The 19,141-nt window shown below is 37.5% G+C and overlaps 1 protein-coding gene across 1 annotated transcript in view; it reads left to right on the forward strand.

Moving 5' to 3' along the window:
* Tmem67 (transmembrane protein 67) overlaps positions 1 to 19,141 on the forward strand; it is a 39,685-nt gene that overhangs the window by 11,908 nt on the left and 8,636 nt on the right. The window contains exons 10-21 of the mRNA XM_003479952.5: positions 190 to 276; positions 600 to 665; positions 2,542 to 2,698; positions 3,589 to 3,712; positions 4,818 to 4,923; positions 8,599 to 8,655; positions 9,911 to 10,009; positions 12,045 to 12,143; positions 12,449 to 12,535; positions 13,988 to 14,087; positions 14,182 to 14,321; positions 16,040 to 16,180. Coding sequence (XP_003480000.1) covers positions 190 to 276; positions 600 to 665; positions 2,542 to 2,698; positions 3,589 to 3,712; positions 4,818 to 4,923; positions 8,599 to 8,655; positions 9,911 to 10,009; positions 12,045 to 12,143; positions 12,449 to 12,535; positions 13,988 to 14,087; positions 14,182 to 14,321; positions 16,040 to 16,180 — 1,263 coding nt within the window. The remainder of the gene's footprint in view (positions 1 to 189; positions 277 to 599; positions 666 to 2,541; positions 2,699 to 3,588; positions 3,713 to 4,817; positions 4,924 to 8,598; positions 8,656 to 9,910; positions 10,010 to 12,044; positions 12,144 to 12,448; positions 12,536 to 13,987; positions 14,088 to 14,181; positions 14,322 to 16,039; positions 16,181 to 19,141) is intronic.

A 19,141-nucleotide genomic window follows, 5' to 3' on the forward strand; every position in this document is an offset into this window, starting at 1 on the left:
TGATGGTGTAGATGTATTTAATCACAGAGATGGATTAAGTTAGATTCAAAATATAGTTGAATGTAATATTGCAACCAAAATCAGTCAATACTGAAAAAGAATTAGTCAAAAATGAAAATTTCTTTATAGAAATATAAAAATATAGAAATATTCTCAGAATATTCAACGTTGTTGTTTTTCTTTGATCAGAATACAAAACTGAAGTTTGTCGCTGCTTCCTATGACATAAGAGGAAACTTTCTTAAATGGCAAACTTTAGAAGGAGGTGTTTTACAGGTAAGTGTGATTCTAACTAAACAATTGCCAGGGTTTCCTTATTTTTGCCTATGCCAAAAACAAATGAAAGACTCATTGCTTGCGAAATCAGTTATATACCATAAAATACTTTCTGATGCTTTATACTGGGGTTTCTTAGAAGTGTTTTTTAAAGTTATGGCTTTAATTTATAGCAACATACTCCCTTAACTTTTCATGCCCTTGCTACGTTAGCACGTTTATCTTCTAGGGATCTAGAGAACTGTGAATCTTAGGCAAAAGAAATATTTGTGAGACAGATTTATGGCTATTTTTGTTTGTTTGTTTTTGTTTTTTTGCTGTAGCTTTGTCCAGACACAGAAGCAAGATTAAATGCTGCTTATTCTTTTGGAACAACCTATCAACAAAGTGTAAGTGTGAACTATGTTATGCATTCTGTATTTTAGCTTTGTCTTTGGAAAATGTCACATCAGCAATAATTGGAATAATATGTGAAACTTTCAAGTTAGAAATGTTTTTAACAGTACTAAGTTACTTTATTAAGTTTTTATTATTTGGGTACTGAAAATGTTAATTTAATGAACATAAAGAAACCACCTCCTCATCTATGAAATCTTTTTTCCTTTTTAAAGTGCTGGGACTTAAACTCAGGGTCCTCACACATGCTAGACATGTGCTCCACCACTGCTCTGTATAACCCCAGGCCCTAGAATCTTAAACATCCCATAATGTTAGAAATTCATAAAAAAATTCTTTACCTTCTTCTAATCTTAAAGATCTTTAAAAATATCAAAACTTCGGAGCATGTGGGGATAAAGTTAAAAATACTGCTTTATTTTTAGTGACTAATGAATGTTACTTCCTCTTTACTCTACCCACTAATAACAAATACACATGCTTTTCTCTTCCTTCATATTGTCCTCTCTCTGTCCATATCTTTATTCTTTTTGCTGTCACCTTTTGTTTTGAAATTACTGTATCATACAGAGGAATATTGTGAGCCATTAAATATTTAAAACACATTCAGTAGTTTATAAAATTGCTCCTTGCTAAAATATATATACATATACATAGAACAAAACCACATTGAAAAATACTAGCATGGAATACAGGTTGAAAGAAAATATTTTCAACAATGATTCTCTTTGGATGATTGGGTTAGAGATGAGTTTAGTTTTCTTGTATTTTCTAAACTCTCTACGATGAACCAGAAGTTTGCTTTCATTTGTCAGATGTGACCTTTATGTGGTTTTGTTTGGTTTTTAAAAAATATTATTTTGTGTCTACTATGAGCTGATAGATTTATATTTAAGTATCTGCTACTATATGCTTAATATTTTATCTCATTTGATCCATAAAATAATGAAGATACTAAGTATCTGTGCTTCACAGATGAGAAAAAGGTGTTCAGTAAGATTAAAAATTTAGGAGGCTGGGGATTTAGCTCAGCAGCATAAGCACCTGCCTTGCAAGCAGGCGGTTGTGAGTTCGATCCCCGGTATTGATTAAAAAAAAAAAAAAACAAGATTAAAAACTTACTGTCTTGCCTCAGGTGACTCTGGGGCCCATGTTTGGTTAGATTTAAAGTCTTGATATTGCACTGAATCTGGCCGCTACTCATGTAGGGTTCACAGCCCAGTAGACAAAACAGCGAAAGAGAGAATTGCTAAGAAAGTGGTAAGTAGTGTACTATGAATATGTAAAATATACCATTTCCCAGGGTAGTACAAAAAGTCTTCACAGATGGAATAATACTTGGGCTTGTATAATGAATATGAATTGCACAGAAAAACACAGTTGGGAATGAAATTCCAGGCAGAACCCACATTTGTGATGTCAAAAAGAGAGACTGCATGGCACAGTTAAGAACTGCAGTAGATCAGTGTGAATGGACAGCTGGAGGCCACAGGGAACAACAGAAGATAAGCTGAGCTCCACTGCAGTCAGCCAAATCATATACACTGTTCTGTATCGACAGAAAGAACTGAAACATCATCCCGTAGAACAAGAGCTGTATCTGTGTCTTTACAATCATATACACTTTATATCAAAAAATGAAGGGGTATCTTTTCCATTAACTCCAAGGTCAAGAACAAAATTGTTCTTTACTATTAGTTTGTTTTTGATCCTTATAAAAATCATATTTATAAATTCATGTTTTGAAGTTATACAGAAATGCATGTAAACAAAATGGTTTATTTTGCAAAACTAAAAAAGTATTAGAGATAAAAAAAATATTTTCTGATTTTCAGTTGTAATCCTTTTGTTTTGAATTTTGTTTTCCAGTGTGAGATTCCTCTTTCTAAGATCCTAACTGACTTTCCGACTCCTGTATTTTATGATATTTACCTTGAATATACTGATGAAAATCAACAACAAAATATTTGGGCTGTACCCGTGTTAAACTTAAATCTTCAGCACCATAAAATGTTTGTGAACCAAGGTAAGATATCCATACCTGTCATTCTTTCTCTGAGCTGAGATCAACCAGTATGATAATTTAACAAACCACTAGTTATAAGAGAGGCCATGAATTCTTTCTTTATATAACTTTAAATACTGTTCTACATGAGATTGCTGATATGTTTAGGGATTTTTACGAATTTCAATGTCAGGCCTATTGTTAAGAAATTGTAGTGTTACTACACGCTGGGTATAGTGGCTTATGCCTTTAATTCCAGCACTCCAGTAGGCTGAGGCAGGAGGATTACCATTAGTTTGAGGCCAGCCTGAGCTACATAGAGATTTCAAGGCCAGCTACATAGTGAGACCCTATCTAAAAAAATACCAAAACAAACAAACAAACAAAACCAAAACGTACACACACACACACAAGGAAAAGAAATTATACTATTGCTAAGAGTATATCCTGAGAGAGCTGGTGATGTAGCTCAGTATTAGAGCATTTGCCTGTCATACGCAAGAACCTAGCTCAACCTCCAGAATGAAAAAAGAAAAACTATATGCTGAAAAACTTAGTGGAGCTGTAAATTGTGGCTTTTCTCCAAGTTGTCCTTGATTTACTTTACAAACAAATTGATCTTTTTTTGGTACCAGGAGAACAGATTAATTTTATTGTTTCTCATGCTATAAAATCTGAGTTTTTTCAGATAATTTGCATTCAAAGTAATGAAAAGTTCAAACAAATAGAAGGCATTCAAGCGAGATAGAAAAACGATAATATGTCGGAATTGCTTAGAGCATTTACTCTTTCAAGCCATTGAAATATTAATGTTGTGTTTTAAATTTGTTCAGCAAACATCTTAAAAACCATCTTGAATAATTTGAAGATTTTTTTTTAAATCCCATCTTTTTCTTCTGTTTTATAACAAGATAGTAGCTCCGCCAAGTGGCTTCTGACTCGGCGCATCTTCTTAGTGGATGCAGTCAGCGGAAGAGAAAATGACTTAGGAAGTCAGCCGCGAGTAATTCGAATCGCTACCCAAATAGTGCTGAGGTAAGCAGATATCTAATTAGGTTTAAATTAGGCTTGGCGTGTTTGGAAAATGTTATAATGAGAGTGTTTACCAGTAACTGTCAGAGAAGAACAATAAGGACAACCGAATGAGAATAATGTGTACATCTGTGTAGACTGGCATAGACCAGGAAAGGTGAAGACAGTGGAGTTCGTGGTCTGGAAAGAGCTTGAGGAATCTGGTCAGAATTCAAGTTCTAGACTACACCCTGCACATGCTGAATTACAATATGCAAAGAGTGAGCCAAGGCCAGCACCAGTGAGTTGAAATGGGTATTTTAAAAAGAGCCTGCTAGATGATTGCTAGTGGTTCATCCTCCTCAGTCTCATTTCCTTTCATGGCTGTTTTGACTTGGGATACCTGTGACCCTAATTTAGAGGAGTACCATACGGCCCGTATCTCTTTTTTTTTGAAGCATTTCAATATACACTCTTTTATTTTTTTCACTGTACTTCATTTTGATTTTCATGATATTCTTATGAAGTAGACAGCATAAAGCCTTGTCATGTAACTTGCCGAAATCTAAGTGTATTGTGTTTTCAGCATTCCCTCAATCGTTACTGTGGTAACCCTAATGACAGTGAAACCAGACCTAGTCAGGCTTCACCTGATCTTGATGAAACCCTGCCAGCACTTTTCCTTTTTGGACTGAGACTGTCTGGCCCCAATGCCACGTACTTGGCAAAGTACTCAGCTTTATCCCTTAACCTGTGCTAGATGTGACACATACTTTAGAAGTCATTTTCTCTTTTGAATGTTAGAGTAGTGTCTGCCTTTCTTCAGCCATCATGTAGCTCTTCTCTTTTGAATATTCTTGAAGGTTGATTCACAGTGCTTCAGCAATTTCATTCGTAAGCTTGGTAGCACCTGGATCAGAAGTTTCAAATTTGTCCCCAGCAAGTATACTTTAACATTAAAGTTTTGACCACTTAAGATTAGCACTTTCCCTAACCCCTGTTTATTGGTCAGAACCAACCAGTTGTAGAAGTCATCATGATAATCTGTATTAAATTCAAAGGAAATGAGAAATATAGGTTTTAGGGCCTAGATATATGTGTAACTATAAGCATATTTTCTTTTAAATAGCATCCACCTTGTACCTGATACAAAAAATGGAAACATATACCCTCCCCTAATCACAATTGCCTACAGTGATGTTGATGTCAAAGGTCCCGACAGCCAGTCTGTAAAGGTGAGTTCTTTGATATTCAATGACCTTGTAAATGTAAATAAAGTACTGATGTAGTTTACATAATATTTTTTAAAAATCTGTTTTTCAAGTTTCAAACAAATCCTTCTCTTCCTATAGTTAGGTCTTGATTAGTTTTAACTAATGGTAAGAGTTAAGTGTTTACAGATCTTGAATATGAAAAAGTAACAGGTTAAGTGTTTGAGTAGTGGAGTCACAGAGTTTGAGCATCCCCATAAGGGATCTCAGCTGTGCTGAGATCTATACAGTTTGCTTCTGTTCTTTTCTGGCCACTTTGCTTCTAGTCTTCTTATTTAATTAAGCCAGGAACTCAAAATTTACAGGGATCATACTGTGCTTGTCAATTTATAGCCCATTTGATAGAGACCTACTTCAGTAGGCAAAAGATTTACATTACTGGTTTTTTTTTTGTTTTTTTTTTTTTGTCTTTTTCATTTTTATCGGTACCAGGGATCGAACTCACGACTGCCTGCTTGCAAGGCAGGCGCTTATGCCGCTGAGCTAAATCCCCAGCCCCTACATTACTGGGTTTTGTGGTACATTAACTAATGATCAATTTGGAACACCCAGTTGAATGAGTCAGCGTAGTTCTGGGTGTGCAAGACCCACCTGAGGATTGTTGCCAACAGCAGGAAAGGAGAACTGGAGGGGAGGATGGTATGTTGCTGCTGGAGAAGTTTGTTCTGTTGCTTTTCCTGATGTGAACCCAGCTGTGCTCATCATCAGGGGAGCTCAGGTCCTTGCTATTGCCAAGGATGGCTGCTGTTCTCTTTGGGGGAGCTTTGGTCGTAGTCGCTTTTCTCATTGCTGATACAAAATACCTTGTGTCTTAGTCAGTTTTCTCATTGCTAATCCAAAATACCTGACACCCAAAGTTGAAGGGGAAGGGTTTATTTAGCTCAGTTTGTAGAGGTTTGAGTCCATAATTGGCTGCCTGCAAGGCAGGGTAGCACATGGCAGATGGGCAACTGTTCTTGGTGGCAGAAGACAGCAAAAGTAACAAGGGAGTGACAAACCCCTTTTACACTGGGGTAGGTGTAGCACTTAAACCTTAATCCCAGCATTGGACTGTGAATGAGGCACAAACTCTGGATTCAGCCACCTCTGAAACCCACCCTGCTGCGAGACTGCATGAGGCTTTGGGGACATCTAGACACAAAATGTAATACCTTGAGAGTCACTTCTTGGCTCTATTCCAGATCCCTCAGCCTGGTGGCACAGAACCTTCACCCCACTGGCACAGACTTTCTAGCTTCTTCCACCATTGGCTGTTGGGCCTCCCCAGTACAGATCCTTGATAGAGACTTGCATGAGACTTTTTTGTGAGCTCTAGGCCTCCAGCCAGACACATGGAAGACATCACCATGGGCTCTAGGTCTCAGCTGGACTTGTGCAGGACACTGTCATGAGATCCAGGCCCTCAGCTGGATTCTGTGTGTCTCTGATATGTGGTCAGATCTCTTGCGCTCTTCTTCATATGACTTTTTGGGTGAATATTATAAATTATATCCTATAAATTGTATGTCCTATATTAAATCTATTTCCTTGCAAACCCTGACCACAACACAATTATAACAGTAGTGCTAAAGTGAATAGAGAATGTGATTTGGACCTGTAGCCTCAATGCACCCCAGAACTGAAGACTTCGCACACCCAGAAGGCTCTATGTATAGAAGAGAGAGACTTCATGTTTCCCAAAGGCAGGGCACACTGACGGTAACAGGCCTGGGAAAGCCTGCACGTACATGCTCAGCTCCCTCTTGCAATCTCACCAGTCAGATAGTGCATCCCTGCTTTGAAGAGGGGAAAATGAGAAGAATGATAGAGATAAAGACAAGAAGTAACCCTTCTGTGCTTTTGTTTCTCTTAGAAACTATTTCCTTTCTTCTCCAGAAACAGGAGAAATAGGAAGAAACATGATTTAGGTCCAAGACTTATTTAAATAGCTTTTCATTTCTGTTATTTTAGTTTTCTGAATTTTGATGTTTCAGTTTCTGTCACCAGTGCTTTCTTCCTCTCTGATGTGCATGTACTTGTATCCGCTGCTCTTGGATTCAAGCTTTCGTTAAGACGAGGCACATAATGTAACTTTTCTCTTAAAAATGTTCTGTGTTAATTAGTATTACCTGATACCTTGCCAAAATTAGTTTCAGTTGACTAAGCTTATACCATATACACTGTAAGATGAGACCAAAACCACAGAAAAATGTGATTATGTAACAACAAAAGGCTGTTTAGTTTAAATCATCCTGTAGTAATTATTCTTGGGTAATGTGGAATGTACTTATTTTAATACTAAAGCACTTCTGAATCTTCCCTTTAAACATGATGCTTGTCCAAAGTGTTTGAGACAGCCTAGTGACAAACTGGAGAATAAAACATATAAAAAGAATTGGAAGAATCAAATGTAACTGTAAAATATATGATTTTTTTCATTGTCTTTAAATTGTCTATGGCAGTTATTTCAAAAATTTATATCAGTTTAAGCATGTAGGCATGTCTCTTCTTTCTTAGTTCTTGTTTTATTGAGCAGACTAAGGGTCTTTCTTTAGATTTTCTCTTGAATACCTTATAATCTCTGTGTTTGTTCCTATGTCGAAAAGAAGTTCCCTCCTCCTGTCCTAAGCTATCTTCTACTTGTACTTTCGAATTGACAGGACTCAGTCCTTATCCTGTTTCATACCAGCACCTTGTTCAGCTACCCTCTCTGCCAGTTCCTTTTTTTTGCTTATAAAACTAACTCTCATGTTAGGTCACACATTCAAGCTCAGCCTGAGCAAGTTAGTGAGACCCTGTCTCAGAATTTAAAAGAATTAAAGAAGGATTGGGGGTGTACCTCATTGTGAAGGCCCTGGGTTCAAAACACTCCTGAAAACAAACTACACCAACCAGCCAACCAGCCAGCCAATCAAAATTATTTTTTCACAATTCTCCCAGTTCCTTAACTTGCCATTAGATTTCTTTCCTTCATTTCCCAACCACTTACTTTCATCATTTTAGGTCTGGCTCTTGGATTCAAGTTTTCATTTTACTTCTTTGAAAACCTCTCTTATCAAAGTCAGCAATGGATCCCACCTGTAGTGGCATCATTTCTTCTTTAAATTGATATTTATGCAATATCTGGCACTGTTCTCTTGACCTCCTCTTTCCTCCTTCCTAAAATTTCCTATTCTTCAACCACAGTAAGACTTAAATTAATTAAGTAGTAGCCTCTCTACCTCTCTTTGTCTTCTTTTCTTACCTTTTATTGGTAATTCTGTCTCTTGTCCCTTACTGTAGTGCTGTCCGTAAGACTCATGCTCAGACTTGCGAGTAACCTGCCTTCTTAGGATATGATTGTTTGCTGAACTCTGGGTACACAAGTTCAGTCACGTTTCTAAGTTACAGAAATCTATCGGGGAATGAAATACCATTATTTCAGTTTGAACTGCTGTTAGTGATTCTAACTCACCTCCCAGTGAACTATTCTCTTTATTTTGTGTGCAAGTAAAACAGCACAAATAATTCTCAGGAAGCATAGCTATTTGTCTATAAGAGTCAGCTCTGGTAATATAGTTAAAAATATAGCATTCATGGTAAAATCCAGCTACAAATGTATTTCTATGGTAAAGGGATTGTTATATAATTTTAATATGGCTAATTTTTTTTAAATGTCAGGTTTCTTTCTCAGTCCAATATGAAATGAATCAAGGAGAAGCATTTGTCCAGACAGATGTGAGTGCATTTTAATTTTTTTAAATATTTACTCTGTGTGCGTGTGGGAGGGACATATTATGTGTGCATATGTGTATATATATATATATATATATATATATATATAATTTTTTTTTTTTTTTTTTTCCTTTTGAGGACCTGGTGACTGAGGCCAGGACCTCACATATGCTAGGTGAGCACTCCAGTGCACTGCGTCCCCAGTTCAATAGCGTACGTCATTTTTTAATTAAAATTTTTCACATGTAAAAGAAAGTTGTCACAATACATTTAACATAAACTCTTACAATACACCTTAGATAACCATGGAACAGTGATCATTATCTTTTTCTGTTTCAGGACCTAATTCAGATCCTAATATTTGATTTTTAGGACCACAACTCTATTTTTTTTCTCTGTTTGGTTGATGTGGTCTTGGTCTGCAGTTCACGCTCGCCTTGAACTCACTCTGTAGCCTAGATTGGCTTTGAACTCACAACAATCTCCTGCCTTGACCTCCCGAGTACTGGGATTATAGGAATGAGCCACCATGCCCTGCTCATAACACTTCAAATAGTGTAATACTTGTTAATTATTTTAGCTTTCAATTTGGGTTTGTCTGCTATTGTCCCATGATTCAGTTAAGTTCCTGTAGTTTTGGCAGAGTCGCTGCAGAAGTGCCGCTGTGGCCTTGTCAGGGCCTAGTGTCAGGAGCCATATGACGTCACTGTTGGTGTCACGAATGTTGGTCATTTTGTGTGTGTGGTTACAGTGGTTTCCGCCGGACCCTCACCTCTGTGTTTTCACTTGGAGTTAATAAGTATCTTAGGAAAGATACTTTGAAGCTCTGCACATATCCTGCTTCTCATTTTTTTACCTTTTAATTTTAGCATCCACTGACGATCCCAGCCTGCCGGCAGGTGTAACACAGAATTTACCTGCTGACGTTTTTCTACTCCATTCGTTCCTTCTGTATCATGAATGGGAGCTTCATCATAAGGAGAAGCTTTCCCTTGGCCCACATTAATTTATTCAACTATTATACCCTGCAAGCTCTTGGATACTTGTTTGGGTGATTGTAATCCATTACTAGGGTGGTTTTGTTTTGTTTTTTGCTCAAATTTTGCTACATTTGGCCGTTGGAACTTCTTCTAGTTTGATTTCTGTGAGCTTTCAACATGCCCCCCAGTGTTTTTTGAGTACTACTTACTTTCTGTTTACAGTGCTTTTGAATATTGGTGAGAATAATCATATAAAGTGTTCTTTTTCTTGTTTGTAGATTGCTCTGGGTGTGCTGGGTGGCCTTGCTGTTTTATCAGCCCTTTTGAAGACGGCGGGGTGGAAGAGGCGCATTGGGAGCCCCATGATTGATCTACAGGTATAACATGGGAAGGTTTTAACACGTATTTTTATCCTTTGACTATTCTAGATCCTTCTTATAAGATACCACTAGAAGATGAGTAAGAATTTTTTCTGGGGAATCATTAGGAGAGGTATTGCTGGGTCATAGGGTAAATTCACACCTCATTTCTTCCCACGAGGTATGTTAACCCACGTGCTTCCCTGGCAGCGCCACTCCTGTCACTGGCTGTTTTTGTTCTGTCAGTCTTGCCAATACCTGATATGTTCCCAATCTTTCCTTTTCTTTTTTCTTTTTCTATTTCGGTACTATACATTAATATGTCAGAGTTGATTTCTTTCTCGTGGGGGTTGAACCCAGTGCCTTTGTACTGTGCTATACAGTAGCCCCGGCCCTTTTCGGTATTTTTATTTATTTATTTACTTATTTATTTTTTGATATCAGGACTTGAACTCACGGCCTTGTACTTGCTAGGCAGGCACTGTGCCACTGAGCTACGTCCCTGGCCGTCTTTATTTTTAATTTTGAAACAGGATCTCACTAAATTGCTCAGCTTAGACTTCAGTTTGTGATCTTCCCGCTTTAGCCTCCCAGGGCCCTGGGATTATAGGCATACCCCATCACACCTAGCTGATTCCATTTTCATTTCTTCTGATATTCATACACATTTTAATAATTTGAATTTCCCTTTTTCAATGAACTACCTGCATAAATTCCTTGCCCATTTCTCCATTATGTTTTCAGTTTTCTTATTTTATTTGTTAGAGTTTGTGTTTTCTAATTATGAATCCCTTTTTGGTTTTCAATGTTACAATATTTTCTCTAAATAAATGATCTATCTGTTATTTATATACTAGTAGCCCTTTGTTTAGCAGAAACTTTGAATTTCTATTTTATCATATTTGAATATTTTCTCATGTTTTGTTATTTGCTTTTAGCATCTTGTTTAGAAAAACCTATCCATTCTCAATATCAAAGAAATGTTCTTTCTCCATTTTATGCTGTTTAACTTTATAGTTTAACTTCTCATTTAATCTTTTTAAATTAAAAAAATTATCTAATGTCTACTAAACACCTACTGTGTATGAGGCACTTTTTAAAGCTTTACATAAATAATGCATTTAATCCTTACTGTAACTCTATGAGGTATTAATAGTTCGATTCCAATTTTATACATGATGAGATTGAGGCAAACACTGAATTTTCTTCTCCTGTTTACAACTCAGCAAAAGTTATGATTTATTTCTATTTTGCTGTTGAAAAGCATGGGCAAATCTACACAGTAACTGTTTAACCAGAGTATCTTCTACTCCAAAGCCAGTGAGCTAAGAACTCAGAGCAGGATGGCTAAGATTTATTGTCCCAAGAAGTCAAGAAAGGCTGGTTATCTGTCATTCCACAGCCGCCCCTGAGGGCCGAGCCTGCTCCCCACACCCGGCCTGTGGTGATGAGCAAACGTGCCCGGGCGGTACCCTCAGAGTTCACGAGAGTTCACAGGAGAGGGAGAAAGAATATTTGATAAATCAGTGCCTGTTTCATTCCACAAAATGTTCGGGATGGAAGTATGGAGTGGTCCATTGTAAAGTGGGGGAACGAACAGCTGAGGATAAATAGATAACTTTGGTTTGCGATGTGAAGGACCTGGAGGATCAAGAGTATGTTTTAAGGAGGAGTCCTTGTATCTTTTTAAGAAAGAGAATAACGCAATATCATTTACAGTTTAGAAAACTAAAGCTGGTGAAAGTGTAGAGGATAGATTGGAGTGGGCTTCCCAACTAAGATTTGGAGTAGTTTCCACTTTCTTACATAGAGCAAGATGAGAAGCCTTGAAAGAAGACAAAGGCTGCAGGAGTGGAATGAACAGTAAGGATCCAAATGGTAACCGTAGGAAGAAGCTCAGTGTCTTTATATGGGGTAATACATGGGCGCTTAAAAACAGGGCTACACGCTTGAGAACATGGGTGGACAATACATTATTAAAAGTAATAGTATTGCTAAAACTGGTAAATAGCTGAAATCTTTAACAGCTGTAATTCTTCTTCTTAAATTGCAGACAGTTATGAAATTCTTGGTGTTCTATGCTGGTGATCTGGCCAATGTCTTTTTTATCATCACAATGGGAACAGGTCTTTATTGGCTTATTTTCTTCAAAGTAAGTGACTTTCTGAATTTAAATTAAATACCAATATATAAATAGCAGATAAGTGCTCTTTATTATAAAAGAGAATGATTTTTATGTGGGGGACAGTTCTGACTAAGAGTCTTGAGGCTAGCTTGGAGGTACAGTTAGCGTGCACAAGACCTTGGATTAGATCTCAGGCACCACAGAGAGTCTTGAAGCAAACCTTAAACCCACCGTTCCCTGCATGTGCATTTATTGAGTACATCACTATCTCCCTCTTTCATGCTGTCTTCAGCTTATAAATTGTGTTTACTGACCAAGTAATTTTGTCATAGGCACAGAAGTCTGTCTCTGTTTTGCTTCCGGTACCAGCTCAGGAAGAACGCTTTGTGACTTATGTGGGATGTGCTTTTGCTCTGAAGGTAAGCTTCAGAGGCAGGGACTGAACTTCAAAGGCCTGCTGATAACTAGTAAGTCTGTAAAATTGAAATTCTTTCAAATAGAGCTGATGACACCAGTGCTGCCTATAATCTTAGCACTTGGGAGATTAAGGCAGGAGTGTTACTGTGAGTTCAAGGCCAGCCTGGGCTACGTAGTGAGTTCAGCAGCAGCCTGAAATATATAGTGAGACTGTCTCAAAAGGAAAAAAGGGGGAAAAAGCTTTCAAAATCTTTGGTGCAAAATTTACCTTAAAAGAAAGCATGAATTATTTCACTTTACCTAGGAAGTCTGTTTCTATTTATAATAGTTCATTCAAAACAATTTTCCTGAAATAGTTTTTTTTCAAAAAACTATATCTGGGCATGATGACACACGCATGTAATCCCAGCACTTGGGAGGCAGAGGCAGGAGGATCACTGCAAGTGTGGGACTAGTCTGGGTTGCAAAGTGAGCTCAAGACCAGCCTGAACTGCATAAAGAGACCCTGTCTCAAAAAGACAAAAAGAAAAGAAAAATGAAAAAAGAACAAAAAAACCCTGTAAATGTGTTTGAATTCTCGTGAATTATAGCTAATTTGATAAAGTTATATTTCAGTATATAACTTTGTTCCTTAAAGTCTGATGATGCATTCACAATGTGACTCTTTGTTCATCAAGGGTTAAAGTACTGAAATCATAGAAGTTGTTTTCTCTATCTCCATACTAGATTCCTTTCCTAGTCTCCTATGCCAGCGCCTCTCCAACTTCAGTGGTCACTGTCCCCCTACGGGAAGCTTTGTTTGTGCCTCTGTGGCAGAAATCAACCCATTGCATTGGGATGCGTAGATCCCAGCTAGTCCCGTAGAAACATGATCTCATTGAGGAGAGTCATCGTTCCATCCACAGTTCGTACCCTTTGCTTGTCAGTACTGCATCTACTCAGGAGACTGCTTCAGTTTAAACATACTGCTCCTGTAAATGAGAAAGATGGGTTTCAGCAACATGTTTGTTGAAATCTGAAATTTCAACACTAGAAATTAAAAAAAAAAAAGAGTGAGAACATCCTACAACTTTAATTAAGGTTACAGTTGAAAAAAGTATTTTTACTTATAAAGAGATCAGATGATCCATAAGAACTGGAAAAGAGTGTCAATTAGGCAAGGCTCCTAGTGGGGGTAGGAGGGAGGATGTTTCCATTTCTTTCATATTCCTATTTTAAAGAAAGAAAGGAAGAAGGGAGTTGAATTTATAGATGTATAGCAATTTTATCAATTTGGAGATTCCAGATTATTTGCTGAGCTCCTCGTGACCCGCCCCCAGTACCTTCATGTGACATCTCTTAATAAAATTACATTCTCTTGTGGTAACAATGTGTTTCTTAAAGAATCAATATTGGTTTCATGAGCAGGCTTAATCCTGGTACTTTTCAGTTGTATTATTGTGTGTTGTTCTCAGGCTCTGCAGTTTTTGCATAAACTCATATCCCAGATGACCGTAGATATATTCTTTATTGATTGGGAACGGCCTAAAGGAAAAGTTCTTAAAGCAGTCGAAGGTAATTAAAATAAAAATTTGTACCAGAATTCTTTTGCTCCCCTTAGAGAGCAAATGAGGTGAAATGCTTTTGCTCATTTTCTCTCCCTGACCAGGTGAGGGTGGTGTACGGAGTGCCACCGTTCCTGTCAGCATTTGGAGAACGTATTTTGTAGCCAATGAATGGAATGAGATTCAGACTGTGAGAAAAATTAATCCACTCTTTCAAATACTTACTGTTCTCTTCTTCCTGGAGGTATAAAGTGTTTGATAAACTGTATGCAACTTATTGGTGCCTTATAAATGTTCATACAATTCCATGCTAGTTTTCCTAACAATTGGAGATTTTTTTGTACAGTATTGAACATTGCCATCAAGACATTAACAAAAAGTGAATTTTATAAAACTGTGGGGACTGCTTCCTCTTTTTCCCATAAAACGAAACAAAAATACTTTTAAAATAAAAAGTTGTAGTGAAATATTTAAATTTGCTACTTAGCCATCTTTAGGTATATAATTCATTATTCATTGTTGAGCAGACTCTCCCCACCATTGCTAGAACGCTTCATTTTGCATAACTGAAACTCTGTACGCACGCACAGCTCTGCGCATTGCTGCTTCCCTCCTCACCCCAGCTTCGGGCAGCCACCCTTCTACTTCTCCTCTCCACGAATTTGACCACTCTAGGTATAAACATAGATTTTTAAACCAGTGGCTTGTATCAGAATCACTTGGGAGACTTTTGTTTTTTGGGGTTTTTTTTGTCTTTTTTCCTTTTTATCGGTACCAGGGATCGAACTCACAACTGCCTGCTTGCAAGGCAGGCGCTTATGCCACTGAGCTAAATCCCCAGCCCCTAGATTTTTGTTTTAAAAAACAAAACAATCTGTGCTCCTCAATATGTTATTTATTGGCTTTGAGGGGAGCCTAGGTATCTGTATTTTGGAAAATCCCTCTCTCCCCATGATCTGTGTTCTCACCTTTACTTTAGAACCTCTATTTTATAATGTTGATTTTTTTTTTCAAGAACTTATTCCCAAACCCTAACTTTGAACTATGTTCTAAGCTAAAAGCTAGGGCCACAACTGATCAAACATGAATTTGCAGTTATTACTTGGTTCTTGTTTAAATTATCCAAAGAAATATTCTGTACTAGATAGAAGAATGACATGTAAAAATTTATTTGGACAACAGACTTTCTCAGGGATTCTCTGTCATCCTTTCTTCTCTCCTTTTGTGCTATTTACAGTACTCTCAAATTCAGTCCTGGTAGTGCTTTTCTTTAAATCAAGTAAATATTGTAACATATATATAGTATAAAAATATAATTAATCTATATATACCTTGTGGAATGGTTAAATCACACGAATGATCTATTACCTCATATTTCAAGGGCTTTTTTTATGGTAGTGACTTAAGAGTCTTTGATAAGATTTGAAAATGTATTACATGAAAAAGAAGTTTGCTAATCAATTAAGTTTACATAATACTAGAGTCAATAAAATTGTACAGAAACGTTACTAAAAACTTCTCAAAGCCTTTATTCTACAAGGGTTGGGTCAGGTAGATGAATGTAACATACAGATCGAACTTACTTAACAAGAAGAAATATCCTTCAGAAGATATTTTGGAAATACAAAAAGCATTTAGTATAGTGCGTGGCACATGTTAAATACTCATGAACTGCTGGTCAGTTGTTAGTTTATTAACAGTTTACTGAAGAAAGTTTTCTTCTTTGAATGGTAACTTTTGAGTAAGAACAAAATGATTGTATTTGGCCTTAAGTCATACTGGAAAAACCCAAATGCCCTAACTAAATATTTTTAAAGCTACTTTCTAATTAAAATACTGGATAATTATTTCTATCTAGATTTTCTACTGTTTGCAAACACTGATTTTTTTTTAAAATGAGAAGTAGAGGAATATTCCATCTGCAGTACAAAAGCATTGTCTTTTTTTTCCTTTTTACTTCAGGTTGTAGGATTCAAGAATCTAGCATTAATGGACTCATCTTCTAGTCTCTCTAGAAGCCCAGCTAGCTACATACCCCCTTACAGCCGCATACTGAGGTATGCCATATCTGCTGCTCTTTGGTTAGTCATTGGAGTTACACAGGTAAGTAGAGACTGTACTTCGAAGTAACATTGTCTCTCTACAACTCTGCTTGAATATTGATTACCTTAAATTATGAACCAGATCGTGACTTCACAGCGAAAGGTGACAAGAATAACAATGATAATAGCTAATTCCTATATTACGTTATAATCCAGATATTATATTAATCAATTAGTTATACATATTAACTACTGAATCTTTACCTAATTATCCCTTGGCCATAGTTCTGCAAGCAAGCTCATTTTACATGTGAGGAAATTTAAGGTACTGGAAAGTGAAATAATTGCCTGTCGTGCAGCTATTGGAATTGGCAGAGCTGGAATTTGAACCCAGGTAGCTTGATCCTAGAGTTCTGATTCTTGTCAGTAATGGCCTCTGAAGAGTCTGTCAGACTCTACAACTTTAGAAACCCAGGAATCCCTTGTCTTGTTGAAAAATAACTACAGTGATTGCGGTGCTACTGTGGAACATAGCTTATTGTTTGCCTGTATTTACAAATCATTAATCTCACTCAAATTGCTAGTAACGCTTGGGGAATCTTCCTTGAACCAGCCACTGAATGACTGAAACTAAAAGCAAATTCTTTCCACCTCAGGGTCTCACAGCTTTGGTACAAGTTTTTTCTATGCTTATTTTTCGTTCCTTAAAAAAGTGAAAAGACAAAACTCTTTAACATCTGCAGTTCTTTCTCTTGCTTTTAGCTTCTCACATGAACAGAAAGAACTTCTCTGTTTGTTTAAAAATTCCTTTAACTGTTATAATCACCAAATAAAATGGAGCCCCTAAAAAGATTAGGTTTAACTTGTTATTTCCTGCCTAATATGTACCCAAAACAGCCTGTTTTAAAAGATCTTTTAGCATTAAAGTTCTTTTAAGAGAACTTATTCTTTTTTTTTCCAAACGGTAGTAAAGTTTTATTAAAGATAGGAAAAAAACAGGCTCTGCAGAGCGAGGTTTGGCCAAGTGAAAGTAGAAAAGAAGCCCACCCTGCAGCATGAGGGTGGGCTGCCACGCCAGAGAGAGCTTATTCCAGTAGATAGATGCAGCTGGCATTTTATAACCTGAGAACTGACTTTGTAAGTGTCACTTTATTATAAATTAATGACGTTTGTCCAAAATTGAAGCTACATGGTTAGAGCTCATGAAGAAGAGTTGACACCCAGTAAAGGAAGACAAATTGAAATTAGAGTTCAAGATTACATGGGATCAAGAGTGTGGAGTTGATGTTTACCAGCAGTGTAACAGCACGGAGATATTTTATGCATATACCAGCATGTTCTGTGACTATATCAGATTCGCCTGATTGTAGAGAATTTAAAGGAACATCATCAGAAGTTTTTCATATGCAGCTGAATATAACAAAACAAAATAGAGGGGCTGAAATAAAGAGAGCTTTATCTCTCCCAAGAAAAAGAACAGAGCTGAGCAGTGCAGGGCTGGAATGATGGCACAGTGGTGTCATCAGGCCCCCAGAGCCTGCTGTTTGGCTCTGTGGCAGGTGGCTGTACTGCCAGGTCACCTCACTGGCCATAAGGGAGGCAAACTGCATCCTGTCTCTAAGAGTCTTTCGGAAGTGCCATTAGATGATCCTTGCCAGAAATGTATCGCGTGGTGGATGCCACTGTCTAACGTCCCTCTTTACTTCTGACTTTGCTACCCTACTGCCAGGAAAGCACTTCTCTCCGTGGCAGTGTTCTAATACAGTCAGTGTTCATTCCTCAAGAGTCTCGTGAGTTCCTTTAAAGATGCGTCATATTTTCAATAATGTATCTAAGCTCTTCTAGATTGTAATAATCAGCTAGGCTCTATTGTTCACTCCTTTCATTTCCTTAAACCCAGCATCTTCAACTTTTGAGTGATACACTTGGATTTTTAAACTTTGCTATTTCTCATGTTCTTCAGAGGGATTTAGAAATAGGCATGTGAAGCGTTTGGGATGGCCAGGTTTGGTGACCCACACATGTAGGCCTAGCACGCAGGAGACCAAGGCAGGACTGCAAGATGGAAGCAGGCCCAGGGTACACAGTGAGTTCAAGGTCAACCTGGTCTACGTACAGAGACCCTGTCTCAGAGACAGAATGCTATTAGTGATTATCATCTCTATCATCAACTTATGCGTATTCCTTTATTTATTCATTCCTATACATGAAAGCATTTTGTGGAGCTCATGGCTGTGCTGTAATAAGAGCTACACAATACTGTGACGAGGCTCCCTGAGGACCTGAGGTGGTCACCAGGTCAACGGAAATGTGCAAAGTAGAGCCTGCAAATGCGAACAGTGCTTAGGAAATGTTGTCTTTCTCTGAATGTATCAAAAACATATCTACCATACAAAACTTTTTATTTGTAAAATTTGGTACCTTGTGCCTGTAATTCCACTGCTCTCCAGCACTCTGGGAGGCTGAGGCAAGAGGAATGCAAGTTTGAGCCCACCCTAGGAAACTTAGCAAGATTCTGTCAAAAAATAAAAGGTGAAGAAGGGCTGATAGCTCAGGGCAGAGGCCCTCATGCCAATCCCCAGGCTGGGGGAAACTTTTTTTTCCTTTCAAGTATTGTTATTAAATCCAATACTTGAAACCATTCCACTTGAACACTTAAAGTATTACCTATAGTCAAAATAGAAAACTAGGTACATATTTTTTATGTGCTATTTTGTCAAAGATTATCTGAAAAGCAGAAAGTTTCCCGAAGTCTTTGGGTATGTAGATGAGCAGCCTTCCAGACACGAATGTGGCCATTAATGCATTAATATATCCTAAATTTTAAAAAGACCTTTTCTTTCTTCCCACATGTTTGCCTTACCTTGTTTTAATGACACAGAAATGTATTTAAAATTCAAAATTGAGAGCCAGGCATGATAGCACACATGTATAGTTCCAGCACTCAAGGGGCTAAGGTACAAGGATCACCGTGAGTTTGAGGCCAGCCTGGGCAACATAGCAAGAACCTGTCTCAAAAAGC

Source organism: Cavia porcellus, unplaced genomic scaffold, assembly GCF_034190915.1.
Source record: "Cavia porcellus strain 051 isolate PalLab524CR breed Dunkin Hartley unplaced genomic scaffold, mCavPor4.1 scaffold_10, whole genome shotgun sequence".
In the NCBI taxonomy this organism is placed as follows: domain Eukaryota; kingdom Metazoa; phylum Chordata; class Mammalia; order Rodentia; family Caviidae; genus Cavia; species Cavia porcellus.